This window comes from Leopardus geoffroyi (genome assembly GCF_018350155.1).
Source record: "Leopardus geoffroyi isolate Oge1 chromosome D1 unlocalized genomic scaffold, O.geoffroyi_Oge1_pat1.0 chrD1_random_Un_scaffold_69, whole genome shotgun sequence".
Taxonomy (NCBI): domain Eukaryota; kingdom Metazoa; phylum Chordata; class Mammalia; order Carnivora; family Felidae; genus Leopardus; species Leopardus geoffroyi.
The window spans coordinates 33,837-60,222 of NW_025543551.1; the positions used below are offsets into that span (position 1 = coordinate 33,837).

Sequence of the window (26,386 nt, forward strand, 5' to 3'; positions counted from 1 at the left end):
ATGTTTTCCATGACAAATATGCCACCTCTTATATTTCAGATATTTGTGCCCAGGGCACACCTGAAGGGACTCTGGACAGCATGTTTACCAAAATGCTGATGGGTATGAAATTTACATTCTAAAGGACACATACAAAAATATAAGTTGGAGTGAAGGCAGTTCGCATTTTCAAATTGTAACGATACCCACAGATTTTTCTGAGCACGTTAAAATCCTCAATAGAAGGAAACAGGAGAGGATGACACAGCAAGAGGAAAGATTCCACATTGAGGAGATCCACAAAGAATGAGGCAAGGTAGGAGACTTCCAAGTGGAGTGTGGTGTCATCCTCCTTGATTTATTCCAGGAACACGTTAGAAAAGCCCTATGGCCCCCACCTTTAGGCACTCTTAGCTGCTCAAGTTACCACAAAAAGATGCCAGCTGGGAAACAGGGAAGCCCGTAGACTCGGCAGTAAAGGTTTTGCATTTGGGGAAAAAAAAAAAAAAACAAAACAGCAGACAGACCATACGACACACAAACCAGAGACAATGGCAGGAGAGTGTCCTGTACAGAAAGATGTGGCGGTCCGTAAAGACTTAGAACTGAAAATGGCCACAGCATTTACTTTGTGCTTCTCTGCAGTTTTGGCAGAGCCAGTGTCGATGTCACTCTTGGTTGTGACACCTACTTCTGGATCTGCAAAAAGCCCCAGAAGGGATGGAGGTTTATTCTGATTTGAGTAGACTGTTTGGAGGTCAAAAACAAAACAAAAAAACCCTCCCCTCATACTTCTGACAACTTAAACTCTTTGTCCCAGTGAGATCCCAAATTACATGCACAGGCTGTCCCACATGCCTCCGGTGATACCCAAAAGGAACTTGAAGAACCATCCCTTATAACTTGATGAAGACTCCTAAAAGCCTTGACTCAGACGTATTCATCACTCATCGAACAACTATGGATGGCTGGGGGCACAACTAGATGGACGTACTTTACATTGTGCCTCATGCCTCACAGATCCCAGCAAGTGGACTGTGTACAGGGCATTTCTGCTGAAGCGCTATGTCTGATTTTCTGCATACGGCCCCATTCCTTCTCTACAAGAGACGCCTGTACCAACCCATGGTGGGGGAAAAGACGAAGATGCGATCCTGAGCAACTTGAGGAATGTGGTAATGGCAGCAGACACATTCCCCTTGCATCACAATGGTCTGTGGTACCGCCTCTGCACCTTGGCCCAAGACCTAACAGCAACAAAATAAGGTGAGCATGTTTTACAAGTCAACTCCTAGTGCTCAGATCATCTTACCAAGTGTTGCATGTGGAGGGGTTCCGGGTGGCTTCAGGGCCACTAAGGTTCAGGAGGTGGACGTGCCTAATAGTCCATGGGGGCGGGGCGTCTCCAGGGTAGGGCATGCAGAATCATCCAGTTAACGGAGGAGGTCCCCAGGATCCAGACTGCCCTGCAGAACAGAAGTGACAGCTACATGAATATGCCAGACAAGAGAACCAATACCAAAAGCAGCTGTAACCCAGAGAAGAAGGCGTCAGCACCTGCCACCTTCTCTGCCACCAGGATCCAAGAGAGTAGCATCTGTCCTTGCCACTGGATACCACCTACAGCTTGGGGTAGTAGATGCAAGAGGTTAACCTACTGCCACCACACATCACTGCCCATGTCTGTGGAAGAAAATGGCAAGGGTCCTGTCCTAAAGGGTTAACAGAAGTAATTACAGATTAATGAAGTAGCATTCTCCAGACAGGCAGCCATCGATGTCCAGGTTCACCCTGCATCCCTCCTCTATGGCGACTCCAGATGCTCTGCTTTTGCTATATTAAGAACACAAAAAAATGAGTGGGAATAAATGGCTCATATTCTGCTCATGGAATCACAGCCACTCCTGGCAAAATATTCTGCAGCCGGACCCTCACTGTGCCTCCTCTGCTCCTCTCCCTGAGAAAGGAGTCTTCCCTCTTGAAGTGTTGTCAAAGGCCTCGGAGACCTCTGGGGAGTGGAGGATGCCTGGAATCTTGCAGGGGAAGGAGAATCTTCTGTGAAGAACGAGTTACTTGTGGTGAATGTCTACAAAGCTCAGATGTGTTCATCTTACTTCATAGGGAATTCTGACTTTAAGCATACTACAGGACACAGAGTCATTATGTGCAATGGAAAAAAAAAGAGGGAGAAATTCACATAACAGATTTCATGCAAGTGTTTTGGTATAAAACTGGTATGTGTCATGAGACTATATCAGCTCTAACAGTGACTGGGGACACAACCAGAAACGGCTCATAGAAACACAATTGAAGGACACGGTGTTCAAATTGTTTTCACCTAAGGTATAGCTGGAGGATTCCAGACAAGTCATTTACCAAAAAGACGGAAAGGTGATGAGTGATGACATTGGCTTTCTCTAGGACCACTCTAAATGGCACAGGGCACATAATAGAAAGTTGGAGTCATGATGTCGTTTCTAACAGGTTCATCTCCTAGCCAGAATCAAGAAAGGAAGACACAGCAGCCACACTGTCCCCACCGAGGTGAGGTCTGGAAGATCCGGATCACCCAGGCCGGGAGACCTCTGTTTGGAGTGTGCAGTCATCCTCCTCTCATTATTTCCTGAAACTCACGGAAAAACCTTAAGGTACTCAGTCTCTAAGCGCTTTTGGCTTGTAAACTTACCACAGAAAGCTGACAGACTAAAAGTTGAGAAGCCTGTGGGCTCCTGGGTTATGAGTGTGCATTTGGAAAAGAAAGAACAAACACATATCACACAACACGCAAAACGAGACAAGGCCGGGAGAGCATACTGTACATAAAGATGAGGGTTTCCCAAAAGAGTTACAACTGAGAATGGCCCCGGCATTTACCTTGCCCTTGTCTGCATTCTTGGTACAGTCAGAGCCGCTGTAACCCACAGAGGTTTCAGCAGTTTCTCGATCTACTAAAGACCCCAGAAGGGACAGAGGTTTATTCTGCTTTTAGAGGACTGTGAGGAATGAAAACAATCCCTCAGCTCATTCCTCAAATATCTTAAACTTTTCCCTACAGTCAGGTCCCTGACCAGAGGCAGAGGGTATCCTACATGCCTCAGGTGACCCCCAAGGTTAAGGGGGAGAACCATCCCCTCACCTTGATAAAGACCTCACGGTGCCCTAGTTCATGTTGTTTCATAATTAATCACATAACTGTGGGCAGGTCAGGCGCAAATAGCAATTTAGAATTCACCAGTAAAACAGTTTTCTCAGTATACATCATGGGAAATCACGATTTCATTACAGATCAGGAATTAGTCTGAGGATGCTTGGATTCAGCATCCGACTCTTAATTTTGGCTCAGGTCACGATCTCACAGCTTGTGAATTCAAGCCCAGCGTTGGGCTCCTCACTGACAGTGTGACGCCTGCTTGGCATTCTGTCTATGCGTCTCTCAAAATAAATAAACTTAACAAAAAAGAATAACATTGAGAACACTGGTTTGGTGTATATCCTCAATGAGTCGTCAAGAAGGGTGCATTTCTTCAGGCAAATTGTTCAATCTCCCAGCTTATCTACAAGCTGCCTTCCACATAAGAGCAGTTAGTATATAAGAAAAGAGTAATTTGACACTATTGAGAAAAGGAAAACTGTCAGAAGTTAGCAGTGAAGCTGCAGAGTTGCACTGATACCATCAGAGGACTAAGCTAAGCTTTATGGAACTTGAGTGGACGGATGTAGGGCTACAGTTCCCAAAACAAACAAAAAGAAAGACTTTTCAAACTAGTGAATAAATGACCTTCTCCTCAAATAAACTAAAGTCTTCACATTGTGTCCGGGTGGGAAGAAAGTTTCCAGGCTCTTCAGACAGGGGGATTCTAGAGGAGGTGGGAGGGTCACCGTCAGAGGAGGGGCATGAGCTCCACCAGTCACAGGGACAAGTGCCTCGCTGTCTGCGGCACCAGAGGAGAACACCCTTCTGTCACCCCTTCAGATGACCTGCCGTCCTTAGTGCTTGTGAGTCTTTCCAGACCACACGATGATCACACACAGGAACAGGCTGCACAGCAGAAATTGGACTGCGGCACATCACAACGTGCTCCTTACCTCTCCTTGGAGGGTTCTTGCAGTGATTGGTTTCTGCCTCGTGTATCCCTCAGGCAGCCTCTTTGGTTCCATCCTGTCCAGTCTTGGATACAGAAAAATAATGGACTTCTATAAGAGTTGCAACACCACGTCGTCTACTAGACAACTAACAGTGCAGGCGTCACCCCTGGAAACACCCATAAAAACGCAAGTCAAATGACCACACCTGTATTTCAAGTAAGCGACCTCCCTGCCCTGCTCTGCCATCTCCCTGTCCCAGATCTGAGTCTTGATCTGGGGGAGAAAAAAACACATCCACCTTCAGGCGGAAGGTGGTGCCACACTGTGCACCAAAGAAAGAGGAGGAAACAAGAAAACACTTACCTAGTTGTCCTGAGCATTCTTCTCATGAACTGCAAGCGGAAAAAGCCAACAATGAAAAGCCCGTGGTTAGGGATTCGAAGGGCCACTACACTCACCGGCGTGAGGTGCTAAGGGTTCAGTATGTCAGGCAGAACTCAGGTTACCTGGTATCTAAAGGTGAGCTCTGCCTGCTGCAGCTCTTCCCGTGTTTGTTCAATTTGTTGCCTGTGAGTTACAATTGCTCTTGTCAGATAAGGCCCAATATTGGGTATGATTTTAAATAAGCTGCCCACGTTCCCAACAACCTCATATCTGTCCCCTGGTACAATTTATTCTTACACATGAAACACTTTGCCCATGATTATCAATGTACAGCAGGATCAGAGCTATTGTTACATCCTTTCCTTACTCATTATCCCATGCCTGTAGGGTTCAGAGTTCATAGAATTCCTTCCCATTTTCAATCTTTCTCTAACTCATCATGTGACAAGTGTCTTTTATCATAAAGATCTATTCTTCTATAACTTATATCCTCACCATGTTTCCCAGGGTTGCAAAGACGAGGGCCATGAAATGGCACTACCAGGTTGATGGATATGATTCATTGTACGACACACTGCTTTCCTACAGATTGTGACAATTGACACCACCCCCGAGGAATGTTAGCATGGACAACGTTTCCACACAGTCTGGTCACTACTTGAGATCTGCAAATGTTTAGAAACTTAATTATTTTATTCTTTCTAAAACTTACCTTTTTTATCTGTTAATACTCTATGCATATGTTGACTTTAAACTTTTCAAAAAGATTAAAAACTAAAAAATAACAGCGGTTTCATGAGCTCCTGGTAATTACTAGCTGAACTCACTTGTACTTGTTTATTTCTTCTGTAGCTATTTTCTTTTTTTTCCCTAATGTTTGTTTATTTTTGAGACAGAGAGAGAGAGAGAGAGCACATGCATGAGTGGGGGAGGGACAGAGAGAGATGTAACAGAATCTGAAACAGGCTCCAGGCTCTGACCTGTCAGCACAGAGCCTGACACGGGGCTCGAACTCCCAGACTGTGAAATTATGACCTGAGCTGAAGTTGGACGCTTAAACGACTGAGCCACCCAGGCGCCCCTTCTGTAGCTATTTTCAAATTTTACCTGCAGCTGCTAGCTGATTCTTCTTTGCTGCCAGTTCACAGTGTCATTTAAAGCTTCCTAAGATGGGAAAGATACATACACAGTCAGGAACAAGGTCCAGAAGTTCCCCCTTTTTACCTCCCAGAACTCTTGAAGGCCTATGCAAATATCCCTTCCCCCGCTTCTCCCATAAATGCACAGACTGACAACCCAATCAGAGAAATGAAGTGAACACTCCATTTAAGTTCAAGAAAATTCAACTTCTGTCTGCTGCCACATCTCTACTATTGGAACTGTCTTTCCAGTTCTCTTGTTTCCTCTCCTTTATCATAAAGTCATCAAATAACATTGTACTTTGTGCCTTCCAAGAGTTGGTCTTTTGTTTGATATGGCGAAGACTCATTTCATCAGTGAGTGAAAAACCGTATCTGACCAACTGTACCCATTAGGATGAATCAAGGGATCATCACTAGTCTTACACCTCCATGGGGAGCCCTGATTCTCAGTCCAAAAGTTGTACCATGACGCAGGCAATCACCTGAAAGACGACCTTCCAGAATATGGTTTCACTAACATTGCAGCTCACTCCCAGACATCGCTAGCGTTCAGGACTGCAACCCCTGCCTCCATCTTCAAAAGGCCATTCTTAGAACAACATCATCTCCTGACGTACAACCTGATATGAACTGTCACACAGTCTGGGTTTACTTCCAGGAAAGAGATTTCCGGTGGAAAACTCTCAACTTCATGGAGCCAAATCTACTTTAACAAGACTCATTCCATTGATAGTGAAGGCAGCAGAAGGCAATGCTTGGCAAGGCTGGGTTGCTGTGTTGCCCTCAGACTATTTTCTTTGTGGTGTTGACTGAGATGGTTTCAACTTGACACTTGATGTACTCAAGAATCATACGCAAAATTGAAAATCTCTTAGCAAATGACACAAAAGCACTAGACAGAGAAAGGCACATGCATTTCCTTCTGGCCTCTCAGGCAGTCCTTGGGCAAATGCTTGCTGGAGTGGTTGTAATGTAGTGGCTCTGTTGTAAGGGGTTGAAGATAGAGAGGTGGTCAGGGTGCTGTACCCACTCACAGAAAGAGCTTACGAGTTAACAAAAACAAGATGCCAGTGAGAGCAAGCCCTAACCCCAGCTGTGGGAAGGACGAACATAAAGGTGAGTCTCCAGGGAAGAGAAGACTTCACTTTCCAACACGAGTGAGGGACTCTAAAGTCCCCCATCTCCTCCTGAGAACAAAAGGAAATACTGTACAAAGGAGGAAACGTGTGACTGAATGCACCAAGTATCTGACAACCCCACAAAGACACACAAGACCAAGATGGAGAAGAAGGAAGCCCAGGAGACAAAGCCAGCCTGGCAGTTGGACCCAAACTCCCTAGGACTCATCATTGATGTGGGGTGCATACATTTGAATGGCAAAGAAGCTGAACAACTTTATGGGCACAGACTTAGAAGTAAACAAGTGTAGTTCAGGGGCGTCCAGCAAAGATGAGCCCTAGTGAAGCTGCGGGCTTTGGCCAAGACTCAGAAAAGTTACACTTGAAAAATCACGGGACAGGAAACAACTTGACTTTCTTAGGGATTGGGCCTGCAGTGAGCAATCTCACTGGCAGAATGGATGCAGGGATCCAGTACTGCTGGTACCCCTACCCACTTTCCAGAAAGCAACTTCCATTGTTTCTGCAGCAAGAGAATTCATTTTTCTCCCCACACATTTTTGACCCATGTCTGGTCCTGAACAAAAATGACCTTAATTGCTGGGTGACAAAACAGTGTGATGCGATTGAAACCTATAGGACAGTGTAGATGGATCCAGAGTGGATCCAGGTATTAACGTTATTAATGATGGTACCTTCCCTCTGCCGCCCCCAAAACATGACACAATGTGTGGCAAGCACTTAGGAGAAAGGAAAATGCAGGTTACGTTACAGAAAGCAAGGTAGGAAGGGAAGGTCCAATTCTACTGAATGCATTGGGCAAAAATACTCTGGACCCAGTTCCAAAAGAAATACAATTATCTCTACTGGCTGCCATGTTCTCCCATACAATCCGGTCCTTGTGACAGTTCTCACATGAACATCTTACTTTTCTAAATTTTTTTTAACGTTTATTCATTTTTTGATAGAGACAGAGTGCGAGTTGGGTAGGACCAGAGGAAGATATAGAATCCAAAGCAAGCTCCAGGCTCTGAACTGTCAACACAGAGCCCGACATGGGGCTTGAACTCATGGACCGTGAGATCATGACCTGAGCCGAATTTGGACGTTCAACCGACTGAGCCACCCAAGCGCCCCCATCTTACTTTTTTGTAGGCACTTTTCTTTGTTCATAGAATTCTTCCAGGTTATGTGCTTTCTCTTTCAGCTGTTTGACTTTTGCTTCCTTTGTGGCTTTCACAGACCTCAATGCATTACACTTGTCTTCCAGGGCGTTTTTATTTTCTGGAAAAAAAAAAAAAAAGGTGTTTGCTTGATAAACATGCACATGACCTGAGTCTTGATTTTGGTGAGACACAAAAAGCGCAAGAACCATGAAGGCATGAAAGTATTCTTTCCCTTACCAATGCAGAGTCATTGCCATCATATGGGGATTTCTCCCCAACAGAAAATATAACTTCCAGTTGACAGTTATTGGACCTCAAGGCTCTTAGCTCTACATCCTCGAATTCAACATTGGCACCTTGTGGTTAAGACAGATATGAGGAAAGACTTTCACGGAAAACTGATCACACAACAATTTGTACCTCACACAGCAAGATCGTGCATTGCAATCAACAAACACTTTAGAGGCATGAATATAACTAGAAGACAAAGATGATGGAAAATAGTTCATGTCTAACAACTCGTGGCTTTCTTAGTGGTGTATGTATGTATGTATGTATGTATGCCTGTTTATCCCCCATTCACGTTGAAAATTTACTATTCAGCATTCAGAGAGAAAGAGACTATTGAGCACCTGGGTGGCTCAGTCAGTTGAGCATCAGATTCTTGATTTCGTGTCAGGTCATGATTGTAGGATCATGTGCTCCAGACCTGTGTTGGGCTCCACACTGAGTGTGAATCCTGCTTAAGATTCTCTCTCTTTCCCTCTGCCCCTCTCCCCCACTTGCATGCCCCCTCACTAAAATTTAAAAAAAATCATAAAGCATAATTTAAACATATTTTTTAAAGGGAAAGGATTATACACTTTGGCTATCACCCTTTCTCTCTCAACTATATTTGGGTATTTTCTACATATCTTGGAGGGCAGAGTTGAATGATGTGATAATTACCGAGTTGTGAAAATAAAAGATAACTCCTAGTCCTTGAAATAGCAAATCTCATCTTGGCGGTCCTAGTAAAATTCCAGCTCATTGGTCAGAAAGAGTTTTGGCTCCCAGAGGCCCACTGTCTACTGTGGTAAATGGCAGGCAAATATGCTGTGCTCACTTCACCCAATGAACAAAAACCCTCCAAAGCCAAATTATGGTAAAACTCAGCAGCCAACTCTTAACCACTTCCTGATTCTTCACATTTCTTTCTCTCTCTCTGAGTTTGCAAGGTAGCAAGTGCACTTTGAACGGTGTCATTTAAAATTTCACTAAAGTGGGTGCCTGCGAGGCTCATTCAGTTAAGCATCTGACTTCAGCTCAGGTCGTCATCTCATGGTTTGTGAGTTTGAGCCCTGTGTCGGACTCTGTGCTGACACCTCAGAGCCTGAGGCCTGCTTTGGATTCTGTGTCTCCCTCTCTCTCTCTGCCCCTGTTTCTCTCTCTCTCTCTCTCTAAAATAAATAAACATAAATAATTTTATGTTTACTTGTACTCAACAAGTACAAAAAGATAGAGATCATACCGTGCACAGTTTCAGACCCCAATGCTATTAAACTCTAAATCAACCACAAGAAAAAATTTGGAAGGATAACAAATACTTGTAGACTGAAGAACATCCTATGGAACAATGAATAGTGGAATGCAAGCTGCTGCAGCCACTCTGGAAAACAGTACGGAGGCTCCTCAAAAAGCTAAAAAGAGAACTATCCTACGACACAGCAATTGCAATACAAGGCATTTATCTAAGGGATACAGGTGTGCTGTTTTGAAGGGACACATGCACCCCCATGATTATAGCACCATGATCAACAATGGCCAAAGTATGGAAAAAGCCCAAATGTCCATTGATGGATGAATGGATAAAGAAGATGTGGGGTGTATGTGTGTGTGTGATGTGGTATTACTCAGCAATCAAAAAGAATGAAATCTTGCCATTTGTAACTACATGGTTGGAACTAGAGGGTATTCTGCTAAGTGAAATTAGTAGTCAGAGAAAGACAAATATCATATGACTTCACTCATAGGAGGTCTTTGAGACACAAAACAGATGAACATATAATGGAAGGGAAACAAAAATAATAACAGGGAGGTGTACAAAAGAAGAGCACACATAAATATGGAGAACAAACATGGGGTTACTGGAGGGGTTGTGGGGGGGGATGGACTAAATGGGTAAGGGGCACTAAGGAATCTACTCATGAAATAACTGTTGCACTATACGGTAACTAATTTGGATGTAAATTGTAAATAATAAAAACGAAAATTAAAAAAAAAAAAGAATGAATGGGTGAACCAAGAAGTTAAAGGGAAAATTAAAAAGTACATGGAAGCCAATAAAACTGATAACATCACAGTCCAAAACCTCTGGGATGCAGCAAAGGTAGTCATAAGAGGAAGTTTAGCAATCCAGGCCTTCCTAAAGAGGGAAGAAAAGTCTCAGATACACAACGTAAGCTTATACCTTAAAGTAATGGAAAAAAATCATCAAATAAAATCCAAATCCAGCAGAAGACAAGAAATGATAAAGATTACAGCAAAAATCAATGCTTTCAAAACTGAAAACAAAAACAAAAACAAGCAACAACCCCCAACACACACACAAACAGTAGAAGAGATCAATGTAACCAGAAGCTAGTTCTTTGAAATAATTAATAAAATTGATAAACCACCAGCCAGTTGGATCAAAAAGAATAAGGAAAGGACCCAAATAAATAAAATCAAGAATGAAAGAGGAGAGATCGCAACCAACACAGGAGAAATACAAACAAGAATAAGAGAATATTATCAGCAATTATATACCAATAAAATGGACAATCTGGAAGAAATGGACAAATTCCTAGAAATATACAAACTATGAAAACTGAAAGAGGAAGAAATAGAAAATTTGAACAGACCCATAACCAGTAAAGAATTGAATTAGTAATCAAAAATCTCCCAAAAAAAACAAGAGCCCAAGGCCAGATGGCTCTCCAGGGGAATTCTACCAAACATTTAAGGAAGACTTAACACCTATTCTCTTGAGGCTGTCCCAAAAATAGAAATGGAAGGAAACATCCAAACTCTTCCTCTGAGTCGGCATTACCTGGATTCCAAAACTAGACAAAGATCCCACTAAAAAGTAGAAGTATAGACCAATTTTCATGATGAACATGGATGCAAAACTCTTCCACAAGATATTAGCCAACCGGATCCAATGATACATTTAAACTTTATTCACCACGACCAAGTGGGATTTAACCTGGAACGCAAGGCTGGATCGATATCCACAAAATAATCAATATAATTCATCACATCAATTAAAGAAGGGACAAGAACCACATGATGCACTCAATAGATGCAGAGAAACATTTGACAAAATACAGCATCCTTTCTTGATAAAAGGGTTCCACCAAAAAACTGTTAAATGATCCATGAATTCAGCAAAGTGGCAGGGTATAAAATTAATGCACAGAAATTAGTTTCATTCTTATACACAAACAAAGAAGCAACAGAAAGAGAAATCACAGAATCCATCCCGTTTACAATTGCACCAAAACACATAAAATACCTAGGAATAAATCTAACCAAAGAGGTGAAAAATCTATACACTGAAATCTATAGAAAGATTATGAAAGAAATTGAAGATGACAAACACACAAAAACGAAACACATTCCATGCACCTGGATAGGAAGAACAACTATTGTTAAAATGTCAATAGTACCCAAAGCAATCTACATATTCAACGCAATGCCTATCGAAATAACACCAGCATTCTCCACAGAGTTACAAGAAACAATCCTTCAATTTGTATGGAACCAGAAAAAACCCCGAATAGTCAAAGCAATCTTGAAAAAGAAAACCTAAGTAGGAGGTATCACAATCCTGGACTTCCAGCTGTATTACAAAGCTGTAATCATCAAGACAGTACGGTCCTGGCACAAGAACAGACACTCAGATCAATGGAACAGAACAGGAACACAGAATTGGACCCACAGATGTATGGCAAACTAATCTTTGACCAAAAGAAAGAAGATCCAATGGAATAAAGACAGTCTCCTCAGCAAGTGTGCTGGGAAAACTGGACAGTGATATGCAGAAGAATGAGCCTGGACCACTTTCTCACACAAAAAGACACTCAAAACGGATGTAAGACCTAAATGTAAGATAGGCAGCCATCAAAATCCTCAAGGGGAAAGCAGGCAAAAACCTCTTAATGTTGGCGTCCACATCTTCTTACCCAACACATCTCCAGAGGCAAGGAAAACAAAAGCAAAACTGAAGTATTAGGACCTCATCAAAATAAAAAGCTTCTGCACAGAGAAGGAAACAATCAGCAAAACTAAAAGGCAACCAACAGAATGGGAGAAGATATTTGCAAACGACATGAGATAAAGGATTAGTATTCAAAATCTATAAAGAACATACCAAACTCAACACCCAAAAAACAAGTAATCCAGTGAAGAAATGGGCAAAGACACGAGCAAACACTCCTCCAAGGAAGACATCCAGATGGCCAACCGACACATGAAAAAATGCTCAACATCACTCATCATCAGGAAAATACAAATTAAAACCACAATGAAACACCCCCTCACCCCTGTGAGAATGGCTAACATTAACAACGCAGGCAACAACAGATGTTGGCGAGGGAATGGAGAAAGAGGAACTCTTGCACTGCTGGTGCACTGGCTTGCACTGCTGGTGAAGCCACTCTGGAAAACAGTATGTAGGTTCCTCAAAAAATGAAAAAGAAGACTGTTCAACAACCCAGCAGGTGCACTAGTAGGTATTTATGCAAGGGATACAGATATGCTACTTCGAAGGGACACGTGAACCCCAAAGTTTATAGCAGTACTATCAACAATAGCTAAAGTATGGAAAAAGCCCAAATGTCCATCGATGGATGAATGGATAAAGACGTGGTATATATACATACATACATACATACATACATACATACATACATAGTATGTATATGTGTGTGCGTGTGTGTGTATACACATACATACATACACACACCATGGTATATTACTTAGCCATCAAAAAGAATAAAATCTTGCCATTTGAAACTACATGGATGGAGAGCCTCCTGGGACCTAACAGTAACCGTAAACATAACCCTAAACATAACCCTCAAACGACCCGATCTAGCACATGAAAAGTAAACCAGATGCACAGCCGCACATGTGCCCTCACTTCAGCCCTCCATGGAATTAACAACATTGGTGTCGCTTCGGCCTTAGCAATTCCCTGTACAGAACTCTTACCCTAGCTAAGTGTCTATCCCCATGGGGACCCAATTCAAAAGTCTGACAACAGCACGCACACGGGTTCGAGAATCGGTGCAACAATACTCGGCATGGAACATGGAACATCACCATGTCTTTTGCAAAGTGTGATTGCAGCTGCACGACAGGATTCCTGAGGCCTATTCCAAGGGTGGCCCAAACATCTCTCTGGCCTTGGATTCTATGAAGTAATACTGACCGGCACGCTCCTTTATGTACTCCATTCATCCCTTCGGAGAGACAACTGCACTGTTGTGGGTTCAGTGCCTGGAGCCTCCTGGGACCTAAAACTAACCCTAACCGTAACCCTAAATATAACCTTCAAAGTACACCTAACCCTATCTCTAATTGAACCCTATACTTGACCTCCACCTTTTCTAGGGCCCTCAACACAGCCCTCGATGGAGATCATGAGACTGGAGTCGCTTCAGCCCTGTCGACTTCCTTGGACTGAACCCTAAACCTACCTAAAGCTTTCTCCCCATGGGGACCCAATTCTAAAATCTGACAACAGCACCCACAAGGGTTCGAGAATCGGTGCAAAAATACTCAGCATGGAACGTGGAACATAACCATGTCATTTCAAAAGCACAGCTGCAGTTGCACAAGAGAATTCCTGAGGCCTAACCAATGGGAGGCCCATACATTTTCCTGGCCTTGGAACCCAAAGACTAATCCTAACAGGCACCCTCCCTTGTATCCTACACTCAGCCCTTCGGGGAGACAATTGTTCTGTTGTGCGTTCAGTGCCTGGAGCTTGCTGGGTTAGGACCTAACCCTAACCCTAATCATAACCCTAATCGTAAACTTCAACCTACACCTAACCCTATCTCTAACCCAAACACTACACTTGACCCGCACACTCGCATGGGCACTCAATTCAGCCCTGCAGCAAGATCACGAGACTGGAGTCTCTTCGGCCATAGCCACACCGCTGGAAAGAACTCTAACCCTAGTTATGGCTCTGTATGCATTGGGACCCAATTCCAATGTCTGACAACGCTCTCACACTGGTTTAAGAATTGGTCCAGAAATAGTTGGCATGGAACTTGGAACATCACCATGTCACTTCCAAAGCGCGACTGCAGCTGCAGGGGAGGAATCCTGAGGCCTACCCAAAGGGTGGCCCATACATTTGTTTGGTCTTGGAACCCAAATACGAAGACTGACGGGCACCCTCCCTTGTGTACTACACTCAGCTCTTCAGGTTGACACCTGCTCTGTTTGGGGTCAGTGTCTGGAGTCTCATGGGACCTAAACCTAAACCTAACAGTAACCCTAACCATAAATATCACCCTACACTGAACCCTATCTATCTCATTAAGTATACACCAGACCCACAGCTGCGCATGTGCCCTGACTTCAGAGCTCCATGGAATTCACAACACTGGAGTTGCTTTGGCCCTGGTGACATTCCTGGACCAAACCCTAAACCTATCTAAGTGTCTCTCCCATGGGGAAACAAGTCCAAAATCTGACAATAGCACACACAAGGGTTCGAAAACAGGTGTAGAAATACTTGGCATGGAATATATATCATCACCATGTTATTTCCAAACCATAACCCTAACTGTACCCCTAACAATTACCCTCACCCTACACCTACCCCTTATCTAACCCTACCCTACATTGAACCACACTCTCGCATGTGCCCTCAATTCAGCCCTCGAGGGAGATCACAAAACCGGAGTTGCTTCAGGCCTGGCGACTTCCCTGGACCAAACCCTAACACTAGCTAAGGCTCGGGGACCCAATTCCAAAGTCTGACAACAGTACGCACGCGGGCTCGAGAATCAGTGAAGAAATACTTGGCATGGAACGTGGAACATCACCATGTCATTTCCAAAGCGCGACTGCAGCTGCACAAGAGGCTTCCTGAGTCCTACACGAAGGGTGACACATACATTTCTCTGGCCTTGGAAGTCAAAGGCTAATCCTGACCGACACCCTCTCTTGGGTACTCCACTCAGCCCCTCGGGTTAACACCAGCTCTGCTGTGGGATCAGTATCTGGAGTCTTCTGGGACCTAAACCTAACCCTAATCCTAAACATAATTCTTACCCTACACCTAACCCTATCAACCTCGATAAGCTACACCAGACCCATAGCCATGCACATACCCCCACTTCAGCCCCCCATGGAATTCACAACACTGCTATGGCTTCTGCCATGGTGACTCCCCTGGACCGAAACCTAACCCTAACTGAGGCTCTGTCCCATTGGGACCCAATCGCTAAGTCTGACAAGAGCACGCACATGGGTTCGAGTATTGGTGCAGAAATACTCGACAGGGAACGTGGAACATCACTATGTCATTTTCAAAGAGGAACTGCAGCGGAACGAGAGGATTCCTGAGGCCTATATGAAGCTTGCCCAATATTTGTTTGGCAATGGAAACCAAACACTAATCCTGACTGGCACCTTCCTTTGTGTACTCCACTCAGCCCATCGGGGAGACAACTGCTCTGTGGTGGGGTCAGTGCCTAGAGACTCCTGGGACCTAACCCTAGCCCTAACGTAACCCTAAACATAACCCTCACCCTACACCTAACCCTAACATTAACCCAAATCCTACACTTGACCCGAACTGTCGCATGGGCCCTCAATTCAGTCCTCGAGGGAGATCACGAAACTGGAGTCGATTCGCTCCTGCTGACTTCCCTGGACCTAACACAAACCCTAGGTAAGGCTATCTCCTCGTCGGGACCCAATTCCAAGTCTGAAAACAGCATGCACACGGTTTCGAGAATCTGTACAGAAATACTCGACATGGAATGTGGAACATCACTATCTCATTTCAAAAGCGCGACTGCAGCTGCACGAGACGAATCCTGAGGCCTACCCGAAGGGTGACCCTTACATTTGTCTGGCCTTGGAACCCAAAGACTAGTCCTGATTGACACCCTCCCTTGGGGACACCACTCACCCCTTTGTTGAGATAACACCACTGTTGCGGGTTCAGTGCCTAGAGCCTCCTGAGACCTGACCCTAACCCTAATCATAACCCTAACCATAACCTTCACCGTACACCTAACCCTATCTAGTACACTAATTCTAAACCAGATTCACAGCCGCGCATGTGCCCTCAATTCAGCGCTCCATGGAATTCAAAACACTGGTGTCGCTTCGGACTTGGCGACTTCCCTATACTGAACCCTGACCCTAGCTAAGTGTCTATCCCCAGGGGGACTCATTTACAAAGTCTGACATCAGCACATACATGGGATCAAGAATCGGTGCATAAATACTAGGCATGAAACGTGGAACATCACCATGTCATATGCAAAGCACGACAGCAGCTGCACGAGAAGAATCCTGAGGCCTACCCAAAGGGTGGGCCATATGTTTGTCTGGCTTTGGTACCCAAAGATTAATGCGAACGAAAACCCTCCCTTCTGTACTGCACTCAGGCCTTCAGGAAGACAACTGCTTTGCTGTAGAGTCACTGCCTTCACTCACCTGGGACCTAACACTAACGGTGAACCGAAACATAACCCTCACCCTAAGCCTAACCGTATCTAGCACACTAACTCTATAGCAGACTCACAGCCACACATCAGCCCTCCATTGAATTCACAAAAGTGGTGTTGTTTCAGCCTGGCGACAACCCTGGATGGAACCATACTCTAGCTAAGGCTCTTACCCATGGGCACCCAAAACCAAAGTCTGACAACACCACACACCTGGGGTCCAGAAGCAGTGCCGGATCATTCCAGATAGAACCTGGAACCTCAGCATGTCGTTTCTCAGGCCCGGCTGCAGCTTTCTGAAATGATTACTGAGGCCTACACAACCAATGGCCCATACACTTGTCTGGAAATGGAACGGAAATACTAAAAATGACCGGCACCCTCCCATGTGCCCTCAACTCAGCCCTTCGGGGAGACAACTGCACTGCTGTGGACTCAGGAGCTTCCTGGGACCTAACCCTACCCCTAACCAGAACCCTCAACCGAAACCTAATGCTACACTTGACCCGCACCGTCACATGGGCCCTCACTTCCGCCCTCGAGGGAGATCACGAGACTTGAGTCACTTTGCATCTGGGGACATCCCTGGACCAAACCCTAACCCTAGCTAGGGCTCTCTCCCCATTGGGACCCACCAAAGTCTCGCAACACCACGTGCTTGGGGTCCAGAAGCGATGTAGGATCATTCAGCATAGAAACTGGAACATCACCAAGTCATTTCCAAGGCCTGAGTACAGGTGCACAAGAGAATTCCTGAGTCCTAACTGATGAGTGATCCATAGAATTGTATGGCCTGGGACCCAAAGACTAATCCTGAGTGGCACCCTCCCTTGTGCCCTCAACTCAGCCTTGCAGGGAGACATCTGCACTGCTGTGGGTTCAGCGCAGGGAGAATCCTGGGACCTAACCCTAACCCTAACCCTAACCAGAACCCTCAAGAGAAACCTAACGGTATCTCGAACCCAAACCCATGACTCACACCATTGCAAGGACCCTCAATTCAGCCTTCGAGGGAGATCACGAGACTGGAGTCGCTTCGGCCCTGGTGTTGTCTCTGGACCGAACCTTATCCCTAGATAAGGCTCTCTCCCCATGAGGACCCAATACCAAAGTGACAACACCACGCGCCTATGGTCCAGAAGCGGTGCAGGATCACTCAGCATAGAATCTGGAACATCACCATGTCATTTCCAAGGCCCGGTGGCAGCTGTTCAAGAGTATTCCTGAGGACTACCCGAACACTGTCCCACAGCGTTGTCTGGCCTTGGAATCCAAAGACTCATCCTGAGGGCACCCTCCCTTGTGCCCTCAATTCAGCCCTTCGGGGAGTCAACTGCACTGCTGTGGCTTCAGCTCCTGGAGCCTGTTGGGACCTAACGCTAACCAGAACTCTCAACCAAAACCTAACCCTATCTCAAAAACTAACCCTACAGTTGAGCTGCACCGTCGCATGGGCCCTCACTTCAGCCCTCGAGGGAGATCACAAGACTGGAGTTGCTTTGGCCCTGGCGATGTCCCTAGACCGAAACCTATCACAAGCTAAGATTCTTTCCCAATGGGGACCCCACACCAAAGTCTGGCAACACCAAGCGCCTGGGGTGCAGAAATGGTGCAGGATCACTCAACAAATAATCTGGATCTTCACCATGTCGTTTCCAAAACCCGACTGCAGCTATCTGAGAGGAATCCTGACGCCTACCCAACCAGTGGCCCATAGAGATATCTGGCATAGGAACCCAAAGGCTAATCCTGACCAGCATCCTCACTTGAGCCCTCAACTCAGCCCGTTGGGTAGACAACCACACTGCTGTAGGTTCAGTGCCTGGAGCCTCTTGGGACCTAACCGTAACCCTAACCCCAACCAGAACCGCCAAACAAAACCTAACCCAGTCTCGAAACCTAACCATACACTTGACCCGTACCATCACCCAGGCCCTCACTTCAGCCCTCGAGGGAGATCACGAGACGGGAGTTGCTTCAGCTCTGGTGACGTCCCTGGACCAAACCCTAACCCTAGCTAAGGCTCTCTTCCCATGGGACCGAATACCAAAATCTGACAACACCATGCGCCTGGGGTCCAGAAGCGGTGCAGGATCACTCCACATAGGACCTGGAACATCACCATGTCGTTTCCAAGGTTGGGCTTCAGGTATTCAAAAGTATTCCTGAGGCCTAACCGACCAGTGGCCCATAGAGTTGTCTGGCCTTGGGACCCAAAGACAAACCCTGACCGGCACACTCCCTTGTGCCCTCAACTCAGCCCTTCGGGGAGACAAGTGCACTGCTATGTGTTTAGCGCCTTGAACCTCCTGGGAACAAAATTCGAACCCTACTTCTAACCCTCATCAGAAACCTCAACTGAAACCGAACCTAACTCGAACCCAAACCCTACAATTGCTCTGTATCGTCATATTGGCCCTCACTTCAGACCTCGAGGGAGATGACGAGACTGGTTTCGCTTGGAGCTGGAAATGTCACTGGACAGAACCCTAACCTTAGATAAGGTTCTCTCGATATTAGACCCAATAACAACGTATGACAACACCACATGCCTGGGGAACAAAAGCGGTGCAGCATAACTCCGCATAGGACATGTAATATACTATGTTCTTTTGAAGGACCGGTTGAAGATCCAGAGAGATTTCCAGAGGCCTACCCGACTAGTGGCCCATACAGTTGTCTAACCTTGGAACTCAAAGACTAATCCTAATCGGCACCATCCATTGTTCCTTCAAATTAGACTTTCGGGGAAACAACTGCACTGCTCTGGTTTCAGCGCCTAGTGTCTCCTGGAACGTAACCCTAAACCTATGCCTAAACATAAACAGAACCCTCAACCGAATCCTAACACTATCTCAACCCTAAACCTACAGTTGAAAAGCACCGTCGCATGGGTCCTCAATTCAGTCCTAGAGGGAGATCACGAAACTAGAGTCGCTTACGCCCTGGCGACGTCCCTGTAACAACCATAACCCTAGTTAAGGCTCTCTACCCATGAGGACCCAATAACAAAGTCTGACAACACCACGCCCTGGGGTCCAGAAGTGGTGCAGGATCACTCGGCTTAGAACCTGGAACATCACCATGTCATTTCCAAAACGTGGCTGCAGCTGCCCGAGAATATTCCTGAGGCCTACCAGACCACTCTCCCATAGAGTTGTCTGGATTGGAACCAAAAGACTAATCGTGACAGGCAACCGACCTTGGAATCTCACCTCAGCCCTTTGGGGAGACAATTGCAATGCTGTGGGTTCAGCCCCTGCAATGTCCTAGGGCCTAATCCTAACTACTAACCCTAACCCTAACCCAAACCCAAACCTTAATCCTAGCCCTAAATCCTATCCCTAACCCAAACCATGGCACTAATATACATTAAAATCATCCGCAACAATAATACAAACCCTAAACCGAAAGGCTGAACGCTAAACCCCAAATCCGAATCCAAATCCTAACTGTAACCATAAACTTAAACCCTAGACCTGAACACTAACCTCTAAACCTAATCCCCAAACCATAAATACTAAACACTAACCCTAACCAAACACTGACCCTGACCATAACCCTAAAACCTAACCACTAACACGTAACCACGAAAACCTAACCCCTACCCCAAAACCTAAAACCTAAACTCTAAACAATAAAACCTAAATCCTAATCCCTATCCCCTGACCCTGACACTACCCTAACCGTGACCCTAACCCTGAAGTTAATGCTGATACTAACACTAACACCTAAGCCCTACCCTAACCCTAAGCTACACCCCAACCCTAGCCCCTAAACCCTAAACCTAACCTTCACCGTAATCCTAACCCTTTAAATCTAACCATCTAATCTAACCCTAACCCTAACCCCAAACTGCTAACCCTAACCCCTAACCCTAACCCCATGGAGAGTCCTTCATCACCAGTCATGGGCTATGAACCACCCCCCCCATCCTCCACCTCCTCTATTTGGGTAGATAAACTGAAGTGGTTAGGGATTTCTAAAGCATATTCATCTACTTCGTGAAACACTTTGTGGGAAAAATGTAGAGATGGTTGTTAGGGCTTGGCAATTCAACTGCAAAACTGCCTGAGGACTTTGTAACATATCTCAAGTTTCTCAGGACATATGTTCAATGGACTGTATCATTTCCCCGTAAGGAGGTCAGCTTTAGGTTTCTCCTGTCAACAAGAAAGAGGATTTTTACCCAAAGGCAGACGTATCGTGAGTAGTGGTGCACATTTTACAGACACAATGTTTTGAGTTCTGTGAAGGATGAGATGCACCCCTAAGTGTAGGTGCCTCAGGTGTCCTGTGTGAAATGGGGCACATGCATTATATGACACAGACCTTGTGGTCACCATGTTGAAAGCACCAGTGAAGGAGTGGGGGAAACTTGAATCACACAGGAATAGAAATTTGAGAAATTAGACGACAGTAAGCAGAGTTTGAGGAAGTGCAGAGGGGAGGGTACTGGGTTCAGTGAGATGCAGTTGCAGCCCATTCCTGACCACAGCCTGAGCAGGGAGCATGAGTTCCACACGGAGCTACTATGTGGGATCACTCTCAGTGCACAATGCAAGGTTCCTCTCCAAAATGTCATATTTGTCAAAGTGCACCCAGGTGATCATCTAAAAAGGTTGTTGTCTCCCTGCGTTGTCTGAAGGTTCTGGATATTTATGGGTGAAAAAATGCCCTGGATATATAGAAAATTTAACTTGGTCTTAAGGAAATGCTTGTCTGCATAAGTTCATATCCTTCAGTGAGACTAAAAGTGAAGACAGGATCTAGATCAGCTGAGTGCCCGCATTGGCCTTTAGCCTGGGTAAACCTACAATTCAGGGATGCCCAGATGCCACCCCTGCTGGACCCCTGACATAACCTGACTACGGCTTTGCATCTATCTCCTTAAACTTCTCTCACAATATCCCAAGGGTTTCCCTGTGTTCCTGCTATCTCAGCCAGAATACCAATTCTCAGTGGGACCTACACAGAGCCCGAGATGGGTTATCTGTGAAAGAGGGGTAATATTTGTTTCTAAGGACATAATGAAAAGAAGACATTGAATACAGAATGCATCTGCAAAATGTCTGGGAAATATCCACTCACGCTTCTCACAGTTTCAATTAAGATATCTCCACACAAATGATCATCAAAAAAAGATGGTCACAGAAGTTCATTAAACTAAGACGGTTAATGCCTCAGCCCAGGGATTGGGGATTGCCACTTTAAAGAAGACAATGGCACACTTATTGTATTAAGATTCAGGCCCTGCCAGACAAAGAAAGAAAAAGATAATTACGAGAATGTGTATATCAGAGTTCTACATCTGAGATCTGAAGACAATCATATTCCATTACATATAGACTCGCAGATGCATCCACACTAAAGTGTTCATCTGAGGCCACAGATTAAGTACCGAAGAGGGAATGCATGTAGGAAAACATAAGACCATAGGGAAATAACCCCAAATCTCGTAAATCTCACTGCCTTATACAACAACTATTTTGAAATTTGAAGAGGACTGTGTGAGGTGACAGAGTATGGTGATTATATATCTTAAAAATGTGTCAGATCTGCCTGCATGCTTTCTCTGCTCACCCTGCGCTATCCACTTTATTTTTCTTAGTATCCCTTAATAGTACTTTCACTGTTTGTCTCTGTTTCAGTGTTTGCTTCTAGGAGGACCTACTCTCACCCCCCATCGAATGTACACAGTGCGGTTCCTATACACACAGGTAACAAACTAGCAGAAATTGCAGTGATGGAGGATAGTAGCAAGATCGCCCTTTTTGCAGAGGAGCCCGAGAGAGTTTTCTGGGGTGATGGTAACTTCCTATATCTAGATGCATGGGGTGCTTGTGCTCATTTATTTTAGAAATATTCACTGACTCCTGGTGCTTGGGGTCAGATAGACAGGTACCTGACCCTAGCATATGGCTGATTTGTAATGGTGGGTAAGGATCAGGGACCAGCAATGACTGTGGGAGATGAGTGAGGAGGCCACACATGGAGTCAGATCCTCCCTCAGGATGCCATGTCTCCACGGACAGCAACCTTGTGCAGGAGGTCTCTGAGGAGCACATATTTCTTGATCAGTCCTGTGAAATGCATAATCCTACTCCAGATTTCTCACTGAGGGATGGACAGGGCAGAGGCCAGCAGCTGGAGGACACCCTGATCATGGCTGGAGTGGAACTGTGGGCCTGGGAGATTGAGTCAGAGAAAGGGAAAGGCAGAAGATAGTGGCAAGGATTTTGAGAGATAAAGGGAAGAGGAGAGAAGGCAATGTTTTCTACTGACTTCACCCACATTTCTGTGTGAACAAAAGGAGATTCTTGTCTCGCAGGGAAGGGAAGAGGGCCGGCAAAAAGACAGGGTGACAGTCTCAGCTCAAGTGCTCAGGATATCTGCCTTGCTCTTGAATACATATCATAGGAAGCCTGTGCATTCTGTCATAAGTGGAACTGCAGCTCATACCATTTAGTGAAAATTAAAGCGATGATGAAGACCTCATCATTAAAGTATTGCAACGAGAGTATGTGAACATACAGAGAGATACAATAGAAGCAAAAGTCCAAAGGTAAACCGACTGCAAAACTTATGGGAATATAGACTATCGGAAAAGGAGATACCCCAATGCCAGCTTTCAGACACTTGCGCAATATGTGAAAACGTGGGGAAAAAAAAGTAGTCCTTACTTCAAAAGCAACATTAGCATTAGACACAAAGGGATCATGATGGAAGGTTTAGGGAGAAACCATATGATTTCATGGTGCTGTACCCATGGTCCTGTACCCTCAATCTCATCAAAGTATACCCTTTAACTTGAGGTTTGTTATATGTAATTATACCTCATTAAAGAGAGTTTCAAAACATAAAATAATAGAAGCAAATGTGGGAAAGTTCCTTTCCAATCCTGAAGTGCATGTGTGAAATGAGTCTGTCTTCCCATGTCTCAAAATTCCAAAATAATAAGACATTTAAAAAATTAATAATAGCAAAGTAAGAGGACCCTGAGCTCACCCTGTCCCATGTTTTCAACTGCATAACATCCACATCCAAGTCCACGAACCAGAGAGCGATCCAAAGACTGGCAAAACAAACTCCACACCGAAGTAGAGAGAAGCTGCATCAGAAAGGTTAGGAATGTCAGAAAGGTGGAGGCTGTCTGCCTGCAGAAGGGGCAGAAAAAGTGAGCCCCACACCAGGGAGGTCATACAGGGAAGACTAATCTCCATAACATTGGGCATTAGAACTTAGAGGGGCTGAATGGCTTTGTGTTCATATACAGGAGCTTTGGAGGTCAGATGACCCAGCACTAGGAGATCCAGGAGGATTAGTGATAGCCAGATCCCTGCGTGTGTAGAGAGGCAATGTATACATGGCATGTTGCACAATGCCGAGGGAACAGGAGACAGATGTATTCATGCTGATTCCGGAGTGTGTTGGAGGACTTCTCCAACAATGAGGGAGCTCACAGGCACCATTCTTCTCCCCCAGCCTCCCAGAATAAGCATAGAAGCACCCACAAGAGGGTGAGGCTGCACAGACACTTGCTAACTAACCCATTAGCAGTGTGCCAGTCCCAAGGGTTCACTAGGGGACTCACCAAACCAAGCCTGCTGGTCTCAGGCCAAACATTTTTCAAACCACAAGGGCAAGCTTGTCTGGCAAGCTGCATGCATAGCTGCCACAACATGCTGTGCACATCTGCACCTCACCCAGCTGTACATATCCAGGCACCCTCATCTGTCTCACTAAGCCACATGTCCCCAGGCACAGACATGCTCTGTGCATATCCTCAAGCCCCTAGCTTCCACCGCTGGTCCACAGCCCCCAGCCAACAAAGGACATAGGGAAATCTGGCATAGGACTTGTAGCCCTGTGAAATTTTGCTAACACTCCTGCCCTGTGCCCAAGTTATCCAGCGGGCATACCACCCCACAGCTGGCCTGCCTGGGTCCCACTAAAACCACTGAGATGAAGCACAGCCCACAGCAGCATGCAATCAGAGCAGACACCTGCACTAAAAGGAAAAGTAACCCAGACACAACAGCAGGCTGTGAACAGTACCCATACGATAGCCTCCTGAAGGTCCAGGTCCTATAAACGGAGACGTGCACTGCTGAGTTCTCCAGGACCTCTTCTTCATAACGTTATTAGTTTCAAGAGCAGAAGGTACAGCTGACTTTCTTAACACAGAGAAATAGAGACAGAGAGAAAGACAAAATGGACACACAGAGATGTTTTTCCACAATGAAAGACCTAGTCAAAGTCACAGCCAGAGATCTAAGCCAAAGAGATGTAGGTAACATACCTGATACAGATTTGAAAGCAATGATCATAAGGATACTCATTAGAGTTGTGAAATGAGTAGAAGAGTGAGACCCCTGACTAGAGATAAGAAATAGTAGACATTGAGGACACAATAAAGGAGAGACACGCTTGCTGGAACTAACAAAGGGACGGAAGAAGCAGAGGAGGAAACCAGTGACCTCGAAGACTGAGTAATGGAAATGAATCACATTGAACCAAAGAGAGAGAACAGAATTCTGCAACGTGAGATGAGACTAAGGGAACTCACTGACTACAGCAAATATAACAATATTGATATTGTAGGAGTCTCAGAAGAAAGAGAAAAGGGGGCAGAAAATTTATTTGTGGAAACAATAGCTGAAAGGTGCCCTAATTGGGGGAGGAAACAAACATCCACATCCGGGAGGCTAGAGAATTCACATCAAAATGAACAAAATCAGGCCAACATCCAGACATATTGTAAGCAAACTTGCAAATTACAGTGACAATAAAGAAAAACTCTTAAATGCAGCAACACAAAGAGATCTTCACTTAGAAGGGAAGACCCATAAGGCTAGCTACCAGATTTCTGAACAGATACTTGGCAAGCGAGAAGCAAGTGACATCACATACTCAAAGTGCTGAATGGAAAAATTAGCAGCCAAGAATACTCTATCCAGCAAGTCTATTATTCAGAATGGAAGGAGACACAGACTTTCCCAAACAAAAACTAAAGGTGTTTGTACCACTAAACCAGTCCTGCAAGAAATATGAAGAGGGACTCTTTGAGTGGAAAGGAGAGACCAAAAGTGACTCTATAGAGGTAAAAGACACAAATCAAGTAAAACATGAATATTTTTGTAAAAAATAGTTAAGGAACTCAGAGATATGGATTTGAAATATAATAACATCTACCAAAAACCTAGACAGGAGAAAATAATGGGTTCCAAGGTAAATGACCATCAGCTTAATACAAACTGCTAAATGCAGAAGAGGTTATATAAATAACCCAGCAGTAACCATATATCAGAAACCAGTCACAAATATGCTAAGAATAAAGATAAATAAATTAAAATACTTCACTAAAGAAAATAAGCAAAACATGAAAGACAGACAAGAAAGGATCGGAGAAAATCATTAGAAACTACAAGAAAACAGGTAATATAATGGCAATACATACATACATACCTGGCAATCATTTCTTTGAAGGTAAATGGAATGAATGCTCCAATCTAGAGACATAGGGTGTAAGAACAGATGAAAAAAAAAACTAGAGTAGCAATACTTGTATCAGAAAAAATACACTTAAAACAAAGTACATAACAAGAGACAGAGGAGGACGTTATATAACAGTAAAGGGTACAGTCCAAAAGGAGATATAACAACTATAAATATATCCCACAATTAAGTGGGATTTATTCCCAAGCTGCAAGGGTGGTTCAGTATTTGCAAATCAATCAATGTGATACAATATATCAACAGGAGAAAGGACAAGAACCATATGA

General features: G+C 44.8%; 1 protein-coding gene and 1 long non-coding RNA gene across 8 annotated transcripts; both read left to right on the forward strand.

The window, feature by feature from the left end:
* Positions 1 to 36: 36 nt before the first annotated feature.
* On the forward strand, positions 37 to 5,224 carry LOC123595637. Of its 7 annotated transcripts, none has more exons than XR_006711279.1 (4): positions 37 to 102; positions 192 to 1,245; positions 2,464 to 2,627; positions 3,990 to 5,224. XR_006711279.1 is itself a non-coding variant. In XM_045473332.1 (4 exons), the coding sequence occupies exons 1-4, from the start codon at positions 286 to 288 to the stop codon at positions 4,177 to 4,179; spliced, it is 504 nt and encodes a 167-aa protein (XP_045329288.1). In that variant the 5' UTR covers positions 45 to 285; the 3' UTR covers positions 4,180 to 5,224. The 7 variants fall into 7 exon arrangements, 3 of the variants coding, with proteins under 3 accessions (XP_045329288.1, XP_045329286.1, XP_045329287.1); XR_006711278.1 differs by having other exon boundaries at positions 45 to 295; positions 1,000 to 1,245; XR_006711280.1 differs by having other exon boundaries at positions 45 to 295; positions 1,087 to 1,245.
* Positions 5,225 to 9,854: 4,630 nt separating this feature from the next.
* On the forward strand, positions 9,855 to 25,283 carry LOC123595639. The gene is made up of 3 exons (XR_006711284.1): positions 9,855 to 10,106; positions 10,293 to 10,296; positions 25,236 to 25,283. It is a non-coding gene; the product is annotated as an uncharacterized LOC123595639 (long non-coding RNA).
* Positions 25,284 to 26,386: the final 1,103 nt, after the last annotated feature.

Bases quoted from the DNA above. Each gene is read 5' to 3' on its own strand.
- LOC123595637 (XM_045473330.1), top strand. From the start codon at position 944: ATGGCTGGGGGCACAACTAGATGGACGTACTTTACATTGTGCCTCATG. The intron at 1,246-2,480 runs GTGAGCATGTTT...TCTCCTAGCCAG, and splicing joins CCTAACAGCAACAAAATAAG to AATCAAGAAAGGAAGACACA. The intron at 2,628-3,989 runs GTACTCAGTCTC...GAGTCTTTCCAG, and splicing joins ACTCACGGAAAAACCTTAAG to ACCACACGATGATCACACAC.